General features: G+C 40.0%; 1 protein-coding gene and 1 pseudogene across 1 annotated transcript; both read left to right on the top strand.

Moving 5' to 3' along the window:
* The first annotated feature begins 1,262 nt into the window (after positions 1 to 1,262).
* On the top strand, positions 1,263 to 9,244 carry LOC121642571 (annotated as a pseudogene).
* Positions 9,245 to 9,662: 418 nt separating this feature from the next.
* LOC121642569 (progesterone receptor-like) lies at positions 9,663 to 17,841 on the top strand. The gene is made up of 9 exons (XM_041989327.1): positions 9,663 to 11,069; positions 12,052 to 12,188; positions 12,416 to 12,532; positions 12,857 to 12,997; positions 13,150 to 13,347; positions 13,821 to 13,965; positions 15,025 to 15,155; positions 15,307 to 15,458; positions 16,763 to 17,841. The coding sequence occupies exons 1-9, from the start codon at positions 10,195 to 10,197 to the stop codon at positions 16,925 to 16,927; spliced, it is 2,061 nt and encodes a 686-aa protein (XP_041845261.1). The 5' UTR covers positions 9,663 to 10,194; the 3' UTR covers positions 16,928 to 17,841.
* Positions 17,842 to 19,838: the final 1,997 nt, after the last annotated feature.

The raw sequence follows: 19,838 nt of genomic DNA, 5'->3' as shown, positions 1-19,838 counted from the left end.
TTAAGCGAACAAACAAATAAAACAAATTCATTCATAGATGTATGTATTTGCTGGGCTAAAAATAGGCTTAATTTACATTATAACTTGAGGATATTTATTCGAGGACCAGTACCTTTTAATAAAAAATTAATTGAATAAATATTTGAATGAATACATTAGCATCCACATTGTTCTTTTCCCATTGTTGTTGTTTGAATTCCTTTGTGAATTCCTTCACTTGCTTGATGGCAGCTCCAGCCTCCCAACAACAATAAGCTAAATTAAGAGGTATAATAAACAAATGAATGAATGAATGAATGAATGAATGAATGAATGAATGAATGAATGAATGAATGAACGAATGAACAAATGAATGAATGAATGAATGAATTAATGAATTTCTTGCTACATAAAAACCAAATCCAACAAGTTGTGAACCTTAAATCCTACCTATGTGATAAAAAGGTTAGATGGATTGTAACTAGGCTAAGGTGGTTGTAGCCACTAGTCTTGAGAGGAAAGTTTCTTTAAATCAAAGTCATTGCTTCTAAATGGCAATATACAAACCAATGTGTGATTTTTCATGTTAACTTTTTATATGCAATTTGTGATTTCCATGCACAAACCTCTGCAAATACCTCATCCATCCCACTTTATTTCATAAAGGGAATACGGCATACCGAAAGACATGATTTCCTTTCACCAAACATAATGCTTTTTCGGTCTCATTCGCCCACATTAAATTAAACTTTCTGGCTTGTCCAAGTGAGGTGCAGCAAACTGCAACAGATTGAAGTGTTATTTTTGGAGATCTGTGGCTTTATCCTAGCAACTCCACTATATATATATATATATATATAATTTTTATGTTTTTTATGTTCAGCCTTTCCCTGATGGACACCCTAAAATTATTTTGGATGTATTGATGCAGAAACTGGCTCCGTGATGGGCTGGCAACCTATCTAGGGTGCACCCCGCCTTTTGCCTGATAGCTGCTGTGATTAGTTCCAGTCCCCCCTTGTATATAAGGGTGTTTATAAACTCCTGCTCCTGAATTTCTTTTTGACTTGTGTCCCTGTATAAATGGCAAAGATAATTTCTATATAACAAGTGATACAAGCTCAAACCTATGAGCAGTTTAAGAAGAAAAAGTGTTCTTAGAAGATGAAGGCTGCCTCTTTAAATCGTCTGGACTGGGGTTGCAGGTGGATTAACTAAACAAGAAGCACTTGGGAACAATACAATGGCCTATTCTCATTCACTGTAATCCTTGTAGGTATTGCAAGCACTTTCATATGACTGCAGAGAAACGGCTACTACAAGCACCTCTCAGAAGAAAAGGTTTTGGCTACTGATAAAAAACACAAATGTCAACTGTAAGTAGCTATCGTTAATTGTTTTTAACCTTATTTTCATTCTGTTTCATTTATGGTCTTAACATTTCTTTTGCAACTCAACCAAAATGTGTGAACCTGCTCGGTTTAGGCTTCTCCAGCGCGCTTGCCAGTAGTTTTTAAACTTCTTAGCATAGCATCTACCAAGATAAAATATGTATTCAGGAAAGCTACATTGTTATTGTCTCTGCTGTCATCAACATGGGCACAATGGAAGCTTACCTCACTTACTATATCCAAGAAATCTATAAGGGATGGAGCACATAATTTATATTTGTTGCTGCTTTTTTTTAGTCTGTATCAACTCCTGCTGATTTCTGCTGTAAATGGTCTCGTTGTTTTGGCCTGTCATGAATACATTTGCATCCCAGAGTGAACCCTGTGTTCTCAGTTAAGTCTAAAAAACATTGTGGACTTCATTTTTTGATTATAGTCCCCACCAACTTCTTGCAATTGGATGCTCCTGGTTGAACAGAAGAATGTAAAAACCACTCTTTTTGGTCATTTTGCTGTCAGGAAACCAAAAGCTTTAGTATGATTTCAAAGAATAAACAATGTTATTGCAGAATTGGTAGTGCTCTTTCTGTCTCACCCTGCTGTGGCTCTGCATCCTCTGTGATGCTTCTCTGGTGACTCACGTGTATGAACAGCAGGGATCTTTCCTTCTCTTTTTCTCTGGTAGATAAATGTCCGAGTTACGACCATGGATGCAGAGCTGGAGTTTGCCATCCTACCCAGCACGACTGGCAAACAGCTTTTTGACCAGGTTTGTTTTTTGCTGCAATCAAAAGGATGCCTCAATGGAAAATAATGTAATCCAGATCATATTCAACTATATTTTTAGGTAGTGAAAACAATCGGGCTGAGAGAAACATGGTTCTTTGGCCTCCAGTATCACGACAGCAAAGGCTTCTCCACATGGCTCAAGCTGAACAAGAGGGTGAGGTGAAAGTTTGCACGCTGACTTTAAATCCCTCAATGACTTCCCTCAATTGCAAACAAATACTGTTTGCAGTTGTGATTAAAGTTTTTTTTTTGCTAATGCTACTGTTTCACCCCATTGAGGCTAATTACTGCCTACTTATTCGTTCTTGCACTCCCCTGCTGTGGGGTATTAATCCCAGGTGACAGCTCAAGATGTGAAGAGGGATAACCCTTTGTTGATTAAGTTCAGGGCCAAGTTCTACCCTGAGGATGTTGCTGATGAACTGATCCAGGAGGCGACACAGCGTCTCTTCTTTCTGCAGGTTAGCAATGAGATGGCACAATTTTTTTTCTTTACAGCACGAAAGGGATTCACATGCTTCAGTAACTTAATATCATTCATTTTGGAGGAAAGTGGAAACAAATGTCAGTGTTGACAAAAGGGAGCCACAAAGTCATAATGTTAGTTTACTAACAAACAGATGCAAAACTAAAAGATAAAAACAATCTTGATCAAAACAAAATTTATAACTGGTCTCAATCACCAGTTGGGGTTTCATGACTCACATAGATCTGCTTTACACAAGGGATCACACAAAAATTAGATCCATGTGCAGGAGGTAAAGACTGGGACAGAAATGATTTGTCCTTCTCTGTGAGATCTTGTGCAGTAGCCTACTGTTACATAAGCACTTCTGTCTTTATTCCCTTATTTAGGTGAAAGAGAGTATCCTAAACGACGACATATACTGTCCACCTGAGACTGCAGTACTCTTGGCCTCATATGCAGTTCAGGTCAAACAGGGAGACTACAGGAAAGATTATCACGTACCAGGATACCTGGCAAAAGAGAAGCTGCTGCCACAGAGGTAGAGCATCCAGCACATAGAAGTATTAACCAAAGTGCACCTTAATTCCAGTTTCAGTCACTTGAATTCTAATTGGTTTGTCCTCTTTACTGATAAAACCAGGGTTTTGGAGCAGCATAAGCTGAATAAGAATCAGTGGGAGGAAAGGATCCAGGTGTGGCATGAAGAACACAAGGGACTGCTGAGGTACTGAAATCTTGCCACCAAAAGTATTTGGGTGCTTCTCGTGAAGCAGGTGTTCTGTATCTGATTAAACTATGCCACACTCCAGAGAGGATGCCATGGTGGAGTATCTGAAGATAGCCCAAGACCTGGAGATGTATGGGGTCAACTACTTCAGCATCAAGAACAAGAAAGGGTCAGAGCTGTGGCTGGGAGTGGATGCACTGGGGCTAAACATCTATGATAAAAAAGACAAGTAGGTCGCAATTTGAGTATTTAAATGTCTCTGGCATGTTTATAAATCAAACTCTGGATTAATTTCTACAAAATTTGGACAGACATTCACCTTCCAAAATTTTTGGAATTCCCTGTTTTTTTTCCTCACATCACCACGGGGTTGGCATTTGTGATTTTGAAGGAAATGTCTCACAACCTGTTTTTTCCCAATATTTGTGTTAATAAATGTTAAAAAAAGAAAAGGTTTTATCGTTAAGGAGATAATGAAATATCATTACCAGGTCTCAATATGAGGTAAATGCAGCCTCTGATAAAAAATAACACATGGCATTTTATACTGTCTTTATTTTAAAAAAATAAACCAAAATAAGGAAGCATTGTGTGAAAGATAAACTAAATTCGACTTACCTTAATATAATTGTTCACATCTGCATTGAAGAATTTTGATCTACTCTTTTTTGCAAAATAACCTTTGTTTATTGATGTTTGGTGGCATTTCTTAATGCTGTACACTCTTAAGATCCCATCACAGCATTTCAATCAGGTTACTGGACAATTTAAACAACTTGATTATTTTCCTTATAGATACTGCTGTAGATTTACTCTGGTGTTTGGGAACACAATCTCGTTGACCCAGTTTCAGAAAAGCTTTAGCCATCAGACAGATGGCCTCACATTTTACCCTAAAATACTTTGGTATTCAGATGTGTTCATGGCTTACTCAATGACAGCAAGGTGCCCAGGTCCTGTGGCTACAAAACAAGCTCAAATCATTAACCTTTCACCACCATGACTGACAGCCAATATGTACGTTTGTGCTGAAATACTTTTTGCCAAACCTGCTTGTGCACTGTGACCAAGTGTCTTCACTTTAGTCTCATCTCTACAAAAGACTTTGTTTCAGAAGAACCTAAGCTGTGTTGTCATGTTATTTTTAGAGAAAAAGGGATTTCTCCTTGCAGCATTTCTAAACAAGTCATACTGAACTACAGGTCATCATGAATTTTAACATTATATTTGTTCACTGAGGCCTTTACAGTCTGAGATGTAGCTCTAGGGGTTTTGCAGTTTTGTGCTAGGACATCTACTCCTGAGAAGGTTGTTCACTGTCTTATGTGTCATCCACTGAATAATCTTTTTCTAATTGTCAAATTATGTCATGCTGAACTAAAATGGTCCATGTTTTTGCCACTTTGAGCATGTCTGCATGATGATGATGCCGCCATATTTAACTCAATGCAGTTTCCTCAGCCTCACTTAGGTGCTAAATAACTATAAACTATAGATGTTGTTTCAACATGCCAACATATATGAAATTTACTGTATGCACCATACTTAATGGGTAAAACGTGTTATGTTTCTACAGGATGACCCCAAAGATTGGTTTCCCCTGGAGTGAAATCAGAAACATTTCCTTCAATGACAAGAAATTCGTCATCAAGCCAATTGACAAGAAAGCACCGGTATGCACATTTATGGCTAGGGTCTATGAAGTATTCAGTACATAAATATAGTGCAAGGGTGTGCCATTTGGAAGGGTAGATTATTTGGTTTGAGTTTTTTATGGGTCGTGGAACCAGCAGCTTATCTTGGTTTAACTCTCTTAATGGATGCTTGTGGATTAAATAGCTGTTATTTCTCCACTTAGAGTCGCCATCCTAGCTTTGCTTGTTTTTACGAAAAACACTTTCACAACTAAATTAAAAGCTTTTTTAAAAATGTGCATCTTCAAAGAAATGCAGATTTATATGTTGCTTCCCTGCAGCTGTAACCATATGGTACTGATGAAATAATCAATTATACAAGCCCTTAAATTACAGTGACGAGTTTTAACAGCAGCTGCTAGTTGATCTCATTTAAAAGTTGAGTTTAGGCCATCAAGCCCAGCTTCTGACTCCATGCCCAGATTAAAGGACAACATCAACAACTTTAAGGAAAAGGAAAGAATCTGATATCTTCAGTTAAAGTCATGCATGTCATGAATCAACCCTTCAGGCAATCTCTTATTGCTGTTTTTGTTTGTTCAAGGACTTTGTTTTCTATGTACCTCGTCTTCGCATCAACAAACGTATCCTGGCATTGTGCATGGGAAATCATGACCTGTACATGCGCAGACGCAAACCTGACACCATTGAGGTGCAGCAGATGAAGGCCCAAGCGAGGGAGGAGAAGAACAAGAGGCAAATGGAGAGGTACAAAGGGAGGGGAATAACAGAAGCTTATTTTTTTTACAGTTTACACTGTGTTCTCTCTGCTTTAAGAAAGAACTGTCAGGAGATAACTTTTTTTAATGTGTATTTATGCACAATTCTCCTTGTCAGGGCTTTGCTTGAGAGTGAGAAAAAAAAGCGAGAAAATGCTGAGAAGGAAACAGAGAAGATTGCTCGTGAGACCATGGAGCTGATGGAGAGATTGAGACAGATTGAAGAGCAGACAAAAAGAGCTCAGGATGGTCTGACAACTCTCTGAATACAAATTTCTCTTAAGTACTGATTTATTTTGCTTCTGTTAAAGAAAATCAAAAGAATGGATTAAAATTATTTTGATCTAAAGCTTATATCATGTGGACATGTTAGGTTACATTAGATGGGTGTGTAGTGGGTGTTTTGCACACACACACACACACACATATATATATATATATAATGTGTGTGTAATGTGTGTATATGTGTGTATGTATATGTGTATGTTTTATTTTTTTCAGAGCTTGAGGAGCAGACTCGTAGAGCGCTTGAGCTGGAGAAGGAGAGAACAATTGCTCAGGAGGAAGCTGAGCGTCTGGACAAGGACTGCAGAGCTGCAGTCGAGGCTAAAGCAGCCCTGTTATATCCCTCTGAAACCCAAACTAAGAGCCAGGAAAACGTGGTAACAAACACAGTTTTGTTGTTGTTTATTTTGAGTTTTACAAATTAAGTTGTACAAATTCTTCCAAACCCAAACCCCTAATATGTTGACAAACTTCACATAAACCCACTTATTTGACTACCTCTACTTTAGTTAATGTGAAAATAGATTAAATGTTTTCAGTAAGAGTCATTAACCTGAGCCATGATGCCAGGTACAAACATGCATTGTCCATGCACACATGAACACACACATATACACACTCATTTTCTCTTGCACACTTCACACGCACATACAGAGCACAATGACCTTAGATCAGAAGCACTCTTAACTCTCTTTCCATTTGTGTGCATGGTTGTACAGGCCACTGAGCTGGCAGAGCTTACCTCTAAGATCTCCCAGCTGGAAGACGCCAAGAAGAAAAAGGATGAGGAGGCGAAACGGTGGCAGAAAAGGGTGAGAGAAAATTTGAAACCCATGACAGAGATAAGGGATGAAACAAGCCTGAGTAAAGAGGGAAGTCTGAAACCAGATCTGTGCAAAATACAATCAAACTATTAGCTGAAGACATATGTTTTTAGTGAAATTTATCCTATTCACAACACAGCGTTTAAACTCCAGCCACTAGACACCATTGCTGACTGCAGGAAACTATTAAATTTGAATGCAAACTTCACCTAGGGATTATTGAAAAGTGTGTTCAAAACTAATAAGCTTGCAAATAAGGAATACTATGAACTTGGATGCAGTCTTGCATTGTTGTCTATTATTTCTGCAGTTATGACATAAGAAACTGTTGCATTTAATGACCTTTCTGACCATTAAAGATCAGAAAAGGAGGGGCTTCTCTAAAACATCTTATTTTAATATGTAGGAGAAAATAGACAGCTTAAATATTTGTTATCATGGTTTTAAAAATGTTTACAGAGCAAGCAAATCTCTGAGCCAGGTTTAATCAGCGACCATCTAGTATGTGTTATTAAAAAACAAAAAAGAAAAAAAGAAAAGACCAAAGTGGCTTATTCCATTTTTGAAAAAAATTCTAGCAGGCTACCTGTCAAACCCCATTAATGTCCAACCACAGCACTTCAGAGCAAGTCATGTGTGTTGACAGGCAATTATGGCAGAAGCTGATTTGGACCGAACCAAAGAGGAGCTGAAGACTAAACTAATGGGTGTCCACATCCAGAATTCAGTCCACACTCACATGCATGAGCACGATGAGACTGATGAGAGCAGCGCAGAGGCGAGCGCTGAGCTGACTTCTCCCGGCATGGTCCGAGATCGCAGCGAGGAGGAAAGGATAACAGAGGCACAGAAAAACCAGAGACTGCAGAAAAACCTCAAGGTGAGATTAGGTGAATGTATGTCTGGTTTTTGCTTTTCTAATTGGAGCAGCTTTTGAGAGTGCATGCAAATTCATTAAAAGGGTCTGAATTTTAAAGTTAGAAAGTTTAGTATCGGTGAATAATGTTTTGTAAATTAGAAAATGCCCCTGAGTGGTGAGACTAATGGAACATTGAATGAATGGCCTTTTTCTAGCAGTCAACAAAAACAGGGCCATTTTAGGATGAAAACTTATTTCTGAATTAAAAGATTGACCTCTACGTTGACAAACTGTCTTTCAGCCGGTTTGGTCCAGACTTAAATGTCTATTTATTTAGAGATGAAGTCACCTTTGCCATACAATGAAGTCTAATAACAATACCTGGTAAGCATTAGAATGCTGTTAGGCCATTTTCATTGTAAGAATTAAACCGTATAAAATTCAATAATTGAGTTGGCTCCTTCTCTCTCCCATCTGATTCAGTTTGTGATCTAAAAACCAAATTTTCAGTGGCATTTTTAGGATGATTTTGACAAAATTTTTATGCTGTTTATTGTCATAGAGGTTTTAAATCACCCGTGCAGATGGCAGAGTAATTACCTTCACCAGAACTAAGTGCACTTCACATAATTAAACATGGTTGCACTAGTACATTATCATTGTTTCAGTTTTCATTCAAGGTGCAAATCTCATTCGTGGTCTCTATCTCACATCTGGAATGATGCATCTTGTTGTTTGTGTGACTCAACACAAAAACAGATTTAATAACTATTGACAAAGGTGTTTTCAGAATGAAGTTGAGGAGAGAGCAAAGAGGAGAGGGAGTAAGGCTTCTGAATATCTTCCAGTCTCAGGTAACAGGAATTTCTTCCATTCTGCTCTGTTTCAGTTCCTGAGCACCGAGCTGGGCAGAGCTGTAGATGAGAGCAAAAAGACCCCCAATGACCTGATCCACGCTGAGAATGTGAAGGCCGGCCGCGACAAATACAAGACCCTACGTCAGATTCGTCAGGGCAACACTAAACAACGCATCGATGAGTTTGAATCCATGTGAGGCAGCCTGCTGTTGACCCGCTCAGACTGAAGGTGGGATAAGATAAAGACAAATGATGAGTTGAAGTCTCAGAAGAGGAGCTTAGCGTAATTCATTTGAAGTAACTGAATGTGACAACATATTCTATTATATATCACATATCATACTGTGCTTTGTTGTCTTTAATGTTCCTGATTTGAATAGGTTCCTTTGTGAAGATTTCACCAGGAAATTAAGAACCATTCCTAGAAGTAGGCTACATTAGACTGATTACAGGAACAAAAACAAACATCTTAGGTCTAGTCCTGAGATGTAACTTTTATCATTGCTGCCCTCGTTTATGTTGCCCTTGAAGACCTGACTACACATAACTTAAATTTTGATGTACAATACTGAAAACTAAGTGTGAACTGATTAAAGTAGTGACATTTAAAGCTGTTGTATTTAATCCTCTTTTCTTTATGTGAAAATTAAAATACTAAAAAATGCAAAAAAAATGTGTCATGTGTGCATTAGTGTCTGTATGAATGAATGAGCATCACGTTCAGTGTGTGGAAGGATGGACTAAAGTTACATTGCTCCTGATTTAACATAATCCACGACTTCATCTGCTGCACAATGTACTTTCGCTCTGTTGCAGAAAAGAGGACTTCGGCGAATGTTCTCGACAGCTGTGTTTCATGTAGGGCTTTCCTTTCTTCTTATTTTTATGTAATTTTAATTCATTTGACTGTTTGCAAACTGTACTGATTAATTTTAGATTTATTTTGGTGTCCAAATATAAACAGAGGAACACTCTACTTTCCAGCCTATATTATTTTGCATTTTTATTTTGCCAAATACAAATAAGATCACTTACTCTTAGATGCAGACAACCCTTAACAAAAGTGTAAAAAGTGGTGTACAGCACTCTGTTAATGGCGATCACAGCTGAGAAACATGACCGCTGCAGCCAGGAACAGTACTGGGAGGAGAAGGGTGCTAAACGGCTTTACTACGCTTTGTTTGTCTCGCGAGATTTATTTATTTACGCATCCAAATAACGGGAGGTGAACCGCCTACTTTCCAATTGGCATAATAACTTAGATTACGGTTATTGTTCAGTGTGTAAACCTGGCAGTGTGGCTAAAGTTCAAATTCCTCCCACTCGGTCTATCAGTTATACTCGTGGTTTCTTTTAGTCGCCTGAAACTCCGGTGCTGAGAATGGTTACTCAGAAGTAAAAAGTTCAGCAGCTCTTTCATTTGTGGATTAGATCGGCGGGACGTCCCTTCCCTTCAACAACTACTAAACTGAATTCCCCATCCGCTGAGACGCAGGAGTGGACGCTCATTGGGTAGGCGTTTTCTCCCCGGGAAAGTGTTTTGTTTGTTCTCTGCGCACTCGGCGCACTGACTGCTTCAACTCCAAGGACGTGAACTGAAGATGGCCTTTCATTCGAGCTTGTCCGACAGAGGAGAAACGGCCAACTCTTTACCAATGACTGAGAGGGGTCGTTTGGATACAGCTGACAGCTACGCGTGCTCTACCACTGAGCTCAGTAAAGCCGTGTCAGTGTCTCTGGGTTTGGATTCAATGTCGTCTCCTATCGTTAACACGAACCAGTGCCCCAGCAGCGCCTTTGCGGACTGCGAACCCACTTGTGGCGAAAATAGTTCCAAAGGAATGCTGGAGTTGGGAACGCCTGGAAATCTGAACTCGGAAGGAAGCAGATTTATTCTGTCTGACAACAACGCAAGAGAGGACGACTTTGGAGAAGTGTGTCATGGCATAGGGCAGGTGAGCTGCATGGATCCGTTTAGTTCGGGCGAAATGGACAGCGCGCAATCGGCAACGCGGGGCTCGGTAATATCCAGATATGTTTGCAAGGAATCAAACGTGTTTATAAGCCCGCTTGCAGAGCTTCCCTCGTCCTCTCAGGTAACCGATGTTTTACCTTTAAAACCCTACTCTGCTTACGCCGGTTCAAGCTTGTACAGAGATACCCAAAGTGTGTGGTGCGCAACCGAGCGCGCATGCAGCAACCGATCTGAGCCACACAGAGGCGGATCCGATGGACACAATTTCTTATGTAAGTACTGCAATTGTGGGCAAGGTTTACGCGGATCCAGGCAGGAATGCAACTGTTTGTGGTACAGCAGAGGTGAGCGGGTTGGCAAAGGTGGCATGCAAGCAGTGGCGGCACAGGCGTACGGCCAAGTGGAAAGTTACCCAGACGCAATTCGTCAAGGGCAAACCACTTTTTCCACTATCAAGAGCGAACCTTCAGCTTGGGTTGACTACACCGATCGCACTTTCAGGTAAGGTGTTTATTTTGATTGCTTGTTCCGACTTTTTGCTTTTTGTTCCATTTGCGTCTGGCAAAAGGTCAACCCTGTTTACTTTAAGTCTTTACCAGCTTTCAATCACCCATCTGTCTCTTATCAGAGACAAAAGAACAGACTCAGCGGGAGCAGAGTGTCTAGTGGTCATGCTTCAGTACGCCAAGCTTTTACAGTTTGGCATTTTCTATTAAGAGGATGTGATGATTAGTTGTGACTTAAACTCTCTAATAGCCTTTTATTTAAAGTGCACTCTCAGATTTCATGCTTTGGACATTTGCTCCATGTCAGCACACATAAATCAAACACAAATAAAAGTGATTATTATGTACCGTTCATGGCCATGCCTGGAAGGATACATTGTATAATCGTTTGTGTATCAGGACTAAGTCATTTGAGCTCTAATAGCTGCATTTGCTCCTCTTGGCCTTGGCCAAGCTGTGTTTCAACATGAAGCCAGAGTGAACTAAAGTTCAACCAATCCTCGACTTTCCATAAACGTCCTTATTTGTGCTGTGACTAGCTTCACAAGCGACTACTAGACATGAGTTAATGTATCAGTGTCACTATAAACAAGAGATACAGCACCTGTTGCTGATTCTGTGCTCAGAAAGGAAGAAAAAGTTGGGTCAGGAGTTACTGATTCCTAAAAAAGAAAAACTAACTCTGGCATTCTTTAATCACAAGTTTGCTTTTCTGTGAATTGATTTCTCTTCTTATGTAATCACTTATGGGATGGGGGGAATGCTCAGTATGTAATTGGATTGGTTTCAGAGAATTAGTGCTCCAAATCTCCAAGCGGGACAGACCCAGTGACCCAAATCTCTTAATATCTGTTATGCCAGGTGCTTTAATGCGTTTACGTGGATATGTGAGCTGAAGAAGAAACTGTTATAAAATCTCCTATTTGTGAGTCTGTTAAAAACAACACAGTGTTCCATCTGTGTGTTTGTGTGTGCAGGCATGAGGATTTTTTTCCAGGCGTGTACCTATCAGACAGGAGAGTGTGTCAGGTGTGTGGCGATGATGCATCTGGTTGTCACTATGGAGCAGTCACCTGCGGCAGCTGCAAAGTGTTCTTCAAGAGAGCCGCTGCAGGTGGGTGCAACACACAAGCATCCACATTATCCAAACACACACCAAATGATCCATCCGCTGATTTAATTTCTTACACCCACGTGCTCTCTCATGCCGACAGGGCACAGTGACCTGACATTATGAGGGCGAGTTATTTGTTATCAGTAAACACCCACATATCGTTGCTATGAGTAGTAGCAGAGGCATTGTCGAACAACGATCCTCAGGGTCTTTCTGTGTGCCACCAGGTAAGCAGAACCACCTGTGTGCCAGCCGGAACGACTGCACCATTGACAAGCTGAGAAGGAAAAACTGCGCCTCGTGTCGCCTAAAGAGGTGCTTCATGTCGGGAATGAGCCTGAAAGGTGGGAAACTAAGGAAAGAAAACAGAAAGAGAGACGGAGGAAGGACATTCTGTGTGGTGTGTGCTTGGAGAATTAAGTAACCTCAGTCAGATACCTGACAGTCAGTGGTCAGAACTGTGCTTGCTGTAATACAGTGTAACATGCTTTTCAGATTTTTTTTCTTTGTGGATAGTAATAAAAAAAGGCTTTCCACATGTTCTTCATTAAAAAAAAAAAAAAAAAACAGCTTCAGATGCTACAATAAAGTCTAGCCTCATATCTTATTACATTTTGCCAGTTATCTCTCTTTAACTGCTTGCCTGTATTGTGTGTGGCCAATTCTAGGTCGCCGGCTGAAGGGAGCTGGACAGACAAGAAACGGAGAGGAGGAGAAACCGCCTGCCGCCTGGGGGCATAGAGAAATCGAAGAGAGGGCAGGGAAGAAAGATGTCTTGGAGCCTGGAAATGCAGCAGCCAGGGCTCAAGGTGGGTAGGATAAGTAGTGCAGAAGCTCAACACATGGCATGTATCTGTTGACGAAGACATTTTTTTAAAAAGACATACTTCTGTTTGTTTGTTTTTTTTTGTTTTTTTTGTTTTGTATTTTTTTTGCGGAATTTCTTTAACATGACCCCAAGTACTGCTTCAAGGCATCCCGCAAACTCTGCGCTCGTGCCTGTCCCTGCTCAGCATCCTGCAATCCATCGAGCCCGCCGTGGTCAATGCCGGACATGACCCTGCCCAGCCAGACAGCCCTGCGTCCTTGCTGACCAGCCTCAACGAGCTGGGCGAAAGACAGCTGGTAACCGTGGTGCGCTGGGCCAAGGCAATACCAGGTAAGCCGGTCTGAGCCAAGGTAACACAGTGCAACCACTCCTGCAGAATGCTCTAAATTACTGTCATAGTTGTTTCCGGTTCAGTGTATACACAACAAAAACAATGCAAGGCAACACTTGTCAACAATATTGAGCATCTGAGCTTTACTCCCAGTGCGCAGTGATACGGAAATGTGTTAAAAATATCAGGATAAGTATCTCGAATTTAAGAGCTGAACAAGGCCTCAAGATCTTGGTCAGAAGATAACAGAATTCAGTGCCTGTTTAAAACTGTTCACATATAAACCACTAGAGGGGGATATGTTCATATTTAAACCCAAAATGTCGAATTGTGAATGGGCATCATATTCCTCCCCTGTATTACTGATGTTGATAGTTTTCACACTGATCCAATTGAGCTGAGAAGGTGAAATATGATGATTTACCACTTTAACTTGAGGATGATGTTTAATTAAAATAAGTGTTGTTGACAGGGTTTCGCGACCTGCACGTGGACGATCAGATGTCTTTGATTCAGCTGTCGTGGATGGGGGTGATGGTGTTCGCTTTGGGCTGGAGGTCCTACAATTTGACAAACTGCTCCATGCTCTACTTTGCCCCGGACCTGGTTTTCAATGAGTAAGTCATGAAAAGAAACAAACAATCTAAATGTTTTCAAACTCAGCTGGTTGTCTACGAGATCTAACATCAAGAAGTTTCTTTTGTAAATTATAGTTGATAAAAGTTTGCCAAACCTGACGCAGTGTCTTTATTCAAACAAGGAAAGTTTGTTTGGGTGTAATCAGCTGTAATAATCACAGTGGCGAGAGTTTTGGTGGAGTATCATGAGGATTCACCTGTCATCATCACTGGAAAGAAAGGCGCTGTGGAACACCAGCTTCAGAGGAAACCTGACTTATCATACAATAAACATCTCTTTTTAGGCGAGACAGTAAACAAGCGTGTTCTCTTCTTACCATTTCCTTGGCGCCTGATCAACGTGGCCGCAGAGGAATCACCTTAGATGATTTATTCCATTTCATCTTCGCAAAACCAGTCATGAGTCCCCAAGAACTACGGCAGCATTAAGATGTTTCTTTTTTTTCACCTTGATAAGTTCTGATTTGCATCTCAACCTTGCAGCCCCCCTCAAAATATTTCTTTAACTTTACTCTTTTGTCTTTTCTTTGTACTTTTAAAAACTTCACACAGACTTTGTGTCGCAAATCGCAGTGCACCACGCACATGTACTGCTGCTTCACATCTGTAAATTTGTTGAAAAGGGTGCCGCTCAGAAGCTAAAGCCAGTCGCAGGCCCTTTGGTGTCGCTCTCAATTTTCTGGTGTTTTGTGCAACATTAGCAAAACACGCGTTCTCTGTGCATTAGACCTCTGTCACTCTGAGGGGATGCTTCTGACCTGCATGGTAATGGATATGCCTGCCCTTGTTGCTGACCCTCATTTTTCTCTGCTGTTCTCTTTTTCCATTATCCATCTAACTCATTTTTTTCTCACCCCTGCTGCTTTTTCTTCCTTTTTTTCCTTTCTCATCTCTGCAACTATTAATTGTCTTCCTCCTTTCTATTTTTCACTCTGTCTGACCATCTCCTGGCTTCACACTTCATCTTTTGTCGCACTTTGTGCTTCCTCTTTCCCTCTCATGCTTTTTTTCTTCTCTCTTTAATACCCTTTTTCACAGCCAGCGGATGCAAGTGTCCAGTATGTATGAACACTGTGTGAGGATGAAGCTGCTTGCCCAAAGGTTCTGCAAGCTGGAGGTTACCGAGGAAGAGTTCCTCTGCATGAAAGCCCTCGTCCTCTTCAGCATCAGTGAGTCAGCTGGCATTGTGTCTAAATAATAGCTTAAATGTCAACTCACCAAGTGATGTATGATTTTAAAGGAGCGGCCATACTTGAGAGGAGTGATGGGATGGATAATGTCTGTGAGACTTATTGTTGTGTTCTGGCTTTGCGGTCACAGTGCCAGTAGAGGGCCTGAAGAACCAGCGATGTTTTGATGAGCTGCGGACCTCCTACATCAAGGAGCTGGATCGCCTGGCCAGCCACCGCGGAGAGACCACCCGGACACAGAGGCTGTTTCAGCTCACGCAGCTGCTGGACTACCTCCAGTCGGTAATTCGTGACATTCTCACAAATAAAAACTCACGGGAAGGCATCTGTAAACTGCCCCTTCAGCCGGTGTCACTGACTCATTTTAATAAAAAGTAATGTGAATCAAAGTGTCCTCCCAAGTACACAAACACTATTCAGCTCCCAGCAGTACAGTGTTGGCTTATCATTAACTAACAAGGCAACATCCATCAATCCTTCAGTTATTTCATTTAGAATTTAAGCAAGTATTTCTAGCAATGCCTAATCCTCATCAAGCTTAAAAGAACAATAACACCAGATGAGAGATGCTTAAAACCCGTGCAGTGAATTGTATTTCCTTATAATTTACCCCCGCTGTCATTTTCCTTTTTAATATAACATTTTACATTGAGGCAATAGGGACAGTGACTTGAAAACCTCAAAACACACTCAGAAAGTGCTTTCTTGCATGTTACCACAAGAAAGGGTCACAGGGCATTTTTTCTACCATCCATCCACTGTATTATTATTTTTGCTCTAACATCTTGGCACATATGTAGCCAAGATAAATAACATCAGTGAAACCTGAAATAAATCATACTCTGAGAGCTTGTTTCACATACAGATATGTCGAGCTGTCTTGCAAGCTTTCTGTTGGCAATAATTATCACTTGTGGAGTCAACATTAAGATTTGAAACCGTTTAAGAACATGTTCACATTTGCTCAGTAAATTTTAACTTTTTCATTTTAGCATAAAAGACTAGGAATTTTTTTTTGCAGTAGGACCCAAGCAACAGCAGCCATAGCACTCAGAGAATAAGCACAGCCATATCTCATGGATTTAAAATATTAGGTTTAAATGAAACTTCCCAGCAGGTGTTCCACCACTAGAGGGTGTAGATAAACCACTTTCCTCCTTTGATAGCTTAAGAACTTCTGTGAGAACAATTAACTGTCAGAGGAGAAACCCCTGACATCACTGATGGGGGTGGGACCAGCAGAGCAGCACACCGTGAGTTTCCTCCTGCAGAGAGCAGAGCTTCGGCAGTTTCATCTTTTAAATGCTCAGCCTTATGCCTTATGAGCTGGAGAGCAGCCAGATAATTTCAGCCTGTAGGAGACCAGAGTCAGTTGAGTTTTTGCATTTTTTTTCTCCTTTTTCTTCCTTGTCTGTGGAGCTCAAGAGTGTCAGGTGTTTACTTCCAAACCCCACCCCCCTTCTCCGCTTAGGCTTGTTGCCAAAACACAAGCTCTGAACATGAGTAATTCCATCTTAGTTGCTCATAATTTCAATCTTTTTTCTCTCTGTCTCTTTTTATTCTCTTTCTTTGTCTCTTCATCTCAGGTTGTGAGAAAGCTGCACCAGTTCACCTACGATCTGTTCATCCAAGCTCAGTCCCTGCAGATGCGTGTCAGCTTTCCAGAGATGATCTCAGAGATTGTCAGCGTTCATGTGCCCAAGATCCTGTCAGGCATGGTCAAGCCAATCCTTTTCCACAATACAGCCTAGACATCGAGAGGCTCCCTGATAGTCCTTGTGCATCACAAACTCCATTGTCCAGAACTTTGACCATTTACAGCAAAAACATAAATGTCAAAAGAGGCTTTATGGCTTTATGAGTGGTTGAGTGGACACTAAGAAAGGGAAGGACAGCACACTCGTCCTGTGTAATGTTATATAGTCCGATCCACTCTGCCCTTCTTGCTTCCTTGTCCATCCTATCACACACATCAGATGTTTATGGAGCTGATTAAACCACTTGCATGCATTCATCCACACAAGCCATTAAAACCTGGCATGTAGACTTCTTCAGCTTTAAATAGGGCTGGGTATCACCACTAATTTCCTGATTCGATTCAATTTCAAGTTAATCTTATTCGATTCTATATCAATTCATTTACAGATATTTATGTAACACCATTTTCACCAAAAGCCATTTATCCTCCTTATTTAAGAATTTGGTAATAGTTTTCCACCCTTGCAGAATTTTTTTCATTGGGTGTTCAGAAACAAAGCTATTTTAAAAATACGAATTTGGTATTATCACTGTGAGAGAAGCTAATTTTGGACAGAAGTGACACCGGCAACCTCTCAGTTGTGTATAACATCTCGCCGAGCATTTGAAAGTCACATGAGGTCAGGATCACTACTGTCACCAGAAAAGGAAACGTATAAAAGAACCAAAAGAAAAAAAAAACTTTGAGTTTTATGAATCAATATTGGATTATTTAAATTTGAATCGATTAAAATTGATTGAGTTTTTTTTTTAACCCAGCTCTAGCATTTCATACCAACTACCATCAGCCAAGAGAGAAATAAGACATCAGTCAGAAAACACGTTTGCTGAGTTCATATCCCCTAAGCTTTCTGTGTGCATGTATGATGACATTTGAACTAGCTTTCCCACAATGAATGTTATTGTGTGCACCTGAGATGAAAAAAACTGTTTGATTGGCACTTAATAAGCGGTTGTAACTTGCATGCTAAGAGCCAAAGCTGTCTTGCCTGAAGGCGTATAAAAACATTTTTTTGAAAACAGTCTATCTTCTTAAAGTATCTTCTTAAAATATTTGTCTAATAGTTTTATGTGTTGTTACAATAAGCCCTTCTACAGTGCAAGTGGCTGCAGTAAAGTTCATTTTAAATGTATATTTATGAATTTTTTTTATGTTACAAGTCACACTATAGACTACAAAGAATGTTTTCTGCAGTGTTTTTGCTCCAATGACTCGTTCATCAACTAAAGCACTGGGGACCTAAAAGAAACACACACACACACACATTTTTGAGTGCCAAACACTGTTCAAGTACAATTTTTCGAAGGTGGATATTTCATACTAGTTGTGTAACTTTTCTACTATTTCCTAAAGTTGTTAAATGCTTTCCAGTGTATCATCATGTATTCGCTGTAGCTTGTGTAAGCATTAAATGTTCATCCATGAATCTGCTCATTTTTTCCATATTTACAGCTTTACATGTAATAAAATGAAATAAAAGTGAAGCATGAGCCTGTTGGTTTGGAGTGAAGAGTTACTTCTGCTCTGGAGTTTGTTTTAAAATAAATATTCCCATCTTTCAATTTAATATACTATAATGTGAGAATGATAGTACACCATCTTTCAGTTCTGTAGTTTTATATATGAGGACATAGGGGGGAAATAAAGAGCTGGCACTAAAATGAGGCAAAGACATTCCCAGATAAACAACAAACACATAAGATATTTCACTGTGGAATAAAAACTAAAATGCAGAGAATGTTTGTGGAAAAACCTCAATATACACCTTGATTCAATAGCATGTGCTATTGCAGTTGTTTTCTGAATCATAATTTTATTAGTCTCACATTATTGTTCAGGAATTTAGCCCCACCCTTCACAGTGTTGCTTCAGTTCATTAAAGCTTGCAGACATTTGGGCTTACACAGCTCCCTTCATGTCCCACCACAGTATTTTAGTCAAGTTGGGGTCTGAGCTTCGAGTCATTGCAACACCTTTGTTAATTCTTTTTCAGCCACTTTGTTTTAGATTTGCTGCTGTTTATAGGATCATTGACCTGTTGCATGACCCAGTTTCAGCCAAACTCACTGCTGATGTCTTTCCTCCTTGACATTATGTTTACACAAACCCGAATGCTCCAAATCAGCAAACTACTTTTACAGAGATACTCGCGCTTGGTGATAATGAAGTAATTATTTGTATCTGATTAGCACCTTGCTAGTATTTACCTTTTTAATTCCTTCAGAAGCTGTGATGGTGGCCTAGTTTTTCATTCAGTGAATAACGAGTAATATTTCTTGTGTTGTTGTTCATCTGAAGTTGTATTTTACAAATCTTAAGACCCACTAAGAATCAGATTATTTTTATTTATGTAAAGCCTTCAAATAAAAGAGACTTTCTTCCATTCGCTTTACATGACAGTATGTCCTGTGATGAATTCATCAGGCTTAATGGACTTCAAAGGGCACTTTTTGGAGAACTGCATATCACACACCACGTTATGCACTATACATCACAGCAGGAACCAGGACACATCCAAAAGCTGTTTGTTGCAAGAGGCTGATTTATCTAATCATTTTATCCTATTAAAAATGAAAAGAAAGAGAGAAAACACACTATGCTGCTGATCTAAAAACAATCCCTGCCTGTGTTTGAGTGCCATCTAGTGCTGTCTTTGGTGTGTGCATCAGATTAATGAAACTCAGCAATAGGTAATAAACATAAGGTGAATAAAATCTGTTGGATCTATTGACATTTGCCTTGTGATGTAACTGGACACGGATTCACTCCGTATTTGAGTAAGGGCACCATTAAACAGAGTGAGTAGCAAGACTCAGCCTCACTGCATTAAGGACAACCTGCAAATAGAGTATATGGAATAAAATGATTCAGGATTCTGATGAAGGACGAACTAAAGTCAGCAC

The sequence above is a fragment of the Melanotaenia boesemani genome, chromosome 7 (genome assembly GCF_017639745.1).
Source record: "Melanotaenia boesemani isolate fMelBoe1 chromosome 7, fMelBoe1.pri, whole genome shotgun sequence".
Lineage (NCBI taxonomy): Eukaryota > Metazoa > Chordata > Actinopteri > Atheriniformes > Melanotaeniidae > Melanotaenia > Melanotaenia boesemani.
The sequence above is the reverse complement of the archived record's forward strand: the minus strand, read 5'-3'. Positions and strand labels throughout refer to the sequence as shown.

Coding starts and splice junctions, on each gene's coding strand:
- LOC121642569 (XM_041989327.1), top strand. CDS start 10,195: ATGGCCTTTCATTCGAGCTTGTCCGACAGAGGAGAAACGGCCAACTCT. Junction 11,070..12,051: donor TACACCGATCGCACTTTCAG/GTAAGGTGTTTA, acceptor TTGTGTGTGCAG/GCATGAGGATTTTTTTCCAG. Junction 12,533..12,856: donor GTCGGGAATGAGCCTGAAAG/GTGGGAAACTAA, acceptor GGCCAATTCTAG/GTCGCCGGCTGAAGGGAGCT.